The following is a 4122-nucleotide window of genomic DNA, read 5'->3' as shown; positions in this document are numbered from 1 at the left end:
AAAAAAAAGTATTACTCGTTTCGCCTTAACACACTGCAGAGATCAGTTTTTTTCACATCTCACTTTAACCCTCTTTTTTTTTTTTTTTTTTTTCTTTCCATCCTCTTCTTCACTATGAGCAAGAACAAAAAAAAAAAAAACATACTCTTTCCTCCTTCCTTCCCTTTTTTTCTTTTTCATTCTTCCTTCTTCCTTCTTTAATCTTCTCCCTTCTCCAACTTTATTCGCATCTCTGCCTGCTGTTGTTCCATTGTGCGAACGGTATTCGTGACTCGCAGCATTGTTTGCGTTGCGGAGAGTCGTGCCAGTCGCCGGGCCACCGCGTCGTCGCCGGAGATGCGCACTTCTTGACCGTCGACGAGATCCTGCAGTAACGCCGTTTCCGCCCAATTGGCCCCGCCGCCAACACGTCTGTTCTTCTCAGCCACTGTTGGTGGTGTGTTGATGGGTTTGGGTGTGGGTCTACGGGGGGTATTGTTATTAATATGATGATGATGATGATGATTATTATTATTGTTAATATGATTGGGATGTGAAGGGTTATTGTTGTTGTTATTATTATTATTATTAATTGGCATTGGGGGTCGCACTCGATAGACCGATACGCCCTTTTCTTGTTTCACACACACTTCCGGTTTATCCTGTACCGCATGAGCACTATTTCTATTCACATTTGTATGTTCTTTATCTTCTTCCTCTTCCTCCTCTTCTTCTTCCTCTTCCTTTTCTAGGAGTGGAGAGAGTTCCTGAGCCACCATCACATGTTTCTTCCCCACTGGAATACGACTATCATACTCAGCACCGAGATAAAATGTCTCTGCGAGGTTTTCATGTTGGTGAAAGAACCGCTGCAGTGTTGGATTACTTAACACCTTCTCCGTTACATACGTCTTGGCCAGTTGCCGCCGCAGTATCGCCTCTTCAACTGTTCCACTTGCAATAAGTCTATACACACCCACATCACGGGTTTGTCCAATGCGCCACGCCCGCTCACGTGCCTGTTCATCCGTTACGGGATTCCAATCGGGATCAACCAACACCACTCGATCGGCTCCTGTTAAATTCACACCAACACCACCAACACGAGTGGTGAGGAGAGCGGCTGTCACGTTGGGATCGGTGTTAAAACGATGAATAAGTGCCTGTCGTTGTGGTCCACCGGTGGATCCATCCAAGCGTATATAGGCAAGTCCCTCCTGTTCACACATATTCTCCAACACATCCAGTAATAGACGTGTTTGTGAAAAGATTAACGCACGTTGTCCACCACGGCGCCAAACGGTGAGAAGACGACGGAGTGTTTGCAGTTTTCCACTACCATCGTAATTCACAGGAAGATTGCTGCGAAGTGAGGGACGAGACACACGGCGACGTCTCCCTACACTAGCCATACCATTATTACCATTATTATTATTATTATGATTGGTAGTAGTCATACTATTCCCATCATTACCATCATCATCATCATCATCATAATCATCTCCGCCACCATTAGCGATGGATTGTCGAAGACGAAACACATCCACGTGATTACAGATTTGTCGAAGTTCATTTAATACACGAAAGGTTTCAGGGCGAATTCCACTTCCATTATGTTGTTGTTGATGTCTTGCCATCATTTGAAAACGTCTTCCGGCGGTGTGTAGGGAACCACTAGAGTCACGGCCATCACGGTCAAGTGCACCCATCATTTGTGTATAGGATAAAGTGCTACTGAGTAATTGTTGTACTCGTGGTGAAGTGAGAAGTTCCACATATGCTTCTAACTGCGCATCACTTAATGGACATCGTATTACACGTTCATACTTTTGCGGTAACGCATCTTTCATGACTTGCCGTTTAAGTCGTCGCAACAAATAAGGTGAGATACGTTCTTGTAATGCACGTGCACATTCTACCGCAGTTGCCAGTACTAATGAAGAAGCCCGAAGATCTTTACTGGCATTAATGGGTTCTTCAAATTCCTGTACAAATTTAGTCATTGTACCAAGTAAACCAGGTTTAACAAAATCAAATAAACACCAAAGTTCTTTCAGTGTATTTTGAATAGGTGTACCTGATAAAATAAGACGATGAGGGGTTGGAAATGACTTTACAGCAAGAGTTACTGTCGTATCTGGATTACTAATCTTATGTCCTTCATCAAGAATAATATATTGAAATCTTGCAGTATGCAAGAGTTGACAATGTTGTCGAACTCCTGCATAGGTTGTTAGTAACACCGCTGGAGTCCCTCTAATAGACGCAATAAGTTCTTCACGACCCACTTTAGAGGCACTACTCTCATGCATAATACATGTACGCATATACGGTGCCCATCTATGCATCTCCATCACCCATTGCTGCAGAACTGTTAAGGGTGATACAATTAAACATGGTCCACGTAATTGTTGAGAGTTATGCAAAGCATTTAACATGGCAGCCACTTGTATCGTTTTACCAAGACCCATCTCATCTCCTAGAATGCCACCTACTTTTTGTACATGAAGTTGTAGCATCCATTTAACTCCCTCTCGTTGATGATCTAGTAAACGACTATAAATAGATTCACATAATGTGATACCAGGTACTAGAGAGACAAACTTTTCTCGTTCTTCCTTTTTAATAGATCCATTATTGCTGATACCACTTTGATTTACAGTAACTTGTCTTAATATATTTTCACCAATTTCATCAGATTCTTCCATAATTGCATCAACATCTATTGCTTCTGTATGACTAGTTCCAGTTTTTCCTTCTTCATATTCATCTTCATTTTTTTTCTCTTGTTTTACTTTAACAGATATTCCATCTTGATTCTCTTCCTTTTTTACTCCACCAGAGAGGGGTAATGTTGGGTGTGAAGCCGACACACATGCAGCAACTTCTTCTAAACGTTTTCGTTTCTCTTGTCGCGCGTGAAATGCATCAATATCACCATCATCGGCGTACCTTTTCGAGGTAGAGCGCAACTCTGCACGTGAGAGGGTAACACGGTGTAATGAAGGTAAAAGAGCCCCTCCTGCGTACTCCGCCACACTTGTAAACGTCTTTCCCCCTGTTAGACTACCACTACTACTACTACTACTAATACCACTATGACTATTATTATTACTAGTAGTATTATTATTATTACCCCCATCACGAGAAGACTGTGGCAGTGTTGGGATTCCAGAGAGGGAAGAGAGTGTGATATTGTTTGAGACATCAAAGGCACCTGGTGGATACTTTGACTCACTTCTTCTTCTTGCAGCAGCTGTTGTTGATGTTGATGTTGATGTACCACTTCGTATCGTTACAGCTGAAGCGGCAGGAGTTAAGGCACTTAATGAGGCCGCCAGATTTAATGAAGGTCCAGCAGGAGTTGTTTTATTGGCTGCAGGTCCTACCACCGATCGACTGCTTGCGGCTGTACTGTTCATACTCATCGCCGCCTGCCTTCGTCGCCTTGCGGCTTCTGCACGTTGTCGCTGTCGTGTTTCCATCTCTTTCTGCCAACGGCGTACGGCGGTGGCTCGACTCTCCACTTCTCTCTGCGCCTTCGCCAGGCGAAATCGCAACACCGCCTCTCCATCTCCACTTTCCATCTTCTTCTTATCTTCCGCTCCTCCCACTCCCACTGCGGCCCCACCAACACCACCTCCAAGCACTACCACACCGGCCTGCAGCTTGGCAGACTCACACTGTTCCTGCAGCTCCGCCACTACTCTTTCCATCTCTTCCAATGCGGCCCAACGGCGCTGAAGTTCCGCCTCGTCGGCCGCCCTCTCCATATCGCCATGGGCGTCTACAGCAGCCACAACATCTTCACGCAGCGATGACTCCTCCACCCAACTAACACCCAGATCGGACAAATCATCGGCCATCACTACACTAGAGCACAAGCAATCGAAGAAAACCACAAAAAAAAAAAAAAAACACACAAAAAAGAAAACAATACTCAAACAACACTATGAAAATGATTCACAAAAAAAGGAAATAAAATTAAAAAGAAAAAATCCACAGAATACTATGAGGAACAATCACACTGACTCATAACCAAGTCCGAAAAAAAAAAAAAAAAAATTGCTTCTGAAGCGCTTTATTTATTTACAAAAAAAAGACCACTCCAGTAAAATTTGGCGCATAAAGAAAAAAAAAAAA

At 43.5% G+C, this 4122-nt stretch overlaps 1 protein-coding gene across 1 annotated transcript; it reads right to left on the bottom strand.

Annotated features, from left to right (window-relative positions):
• Positions 1–197: 197 nt before the first annotated feature.
• TM35_000291740 (DNA excision repair protein) lies at positions 198–3845 on the bottom strand (the record flags this gene model as incomplete). The annotated part of the gene is made up of 1 exon (XM_029028331.1): positions 198–3845. One exon carries the CDS (start codon positions 3843–3845, stop codon positions 198–200), a length of 3648 nt encoding a protein of 1215 aa, XP_028880358.1.
• Between the last annotated feature and the right edge of the window lie 277 nt (positions 3846–4122).

Source organism: Trypanosoma theileri (assembly GCF_002087225.1).
Source record: "Trypanosoma theileri isolate Edinburgh chromosome Unknown TM35_Tth_29_V1, whole genome shotgun sequence".
Taxonomy (NCBI): Eukaryota; Euglenozoa; class Kinetoplastea; order Trypanosomatida; family Trypanosomatidae; genus Trypanosoma; species Trypanosoma theileri.
Note: the sequence above shows the minus strand (reverse complement) of the source record. Positions and strands in the feature narration are given on the sequence as shown.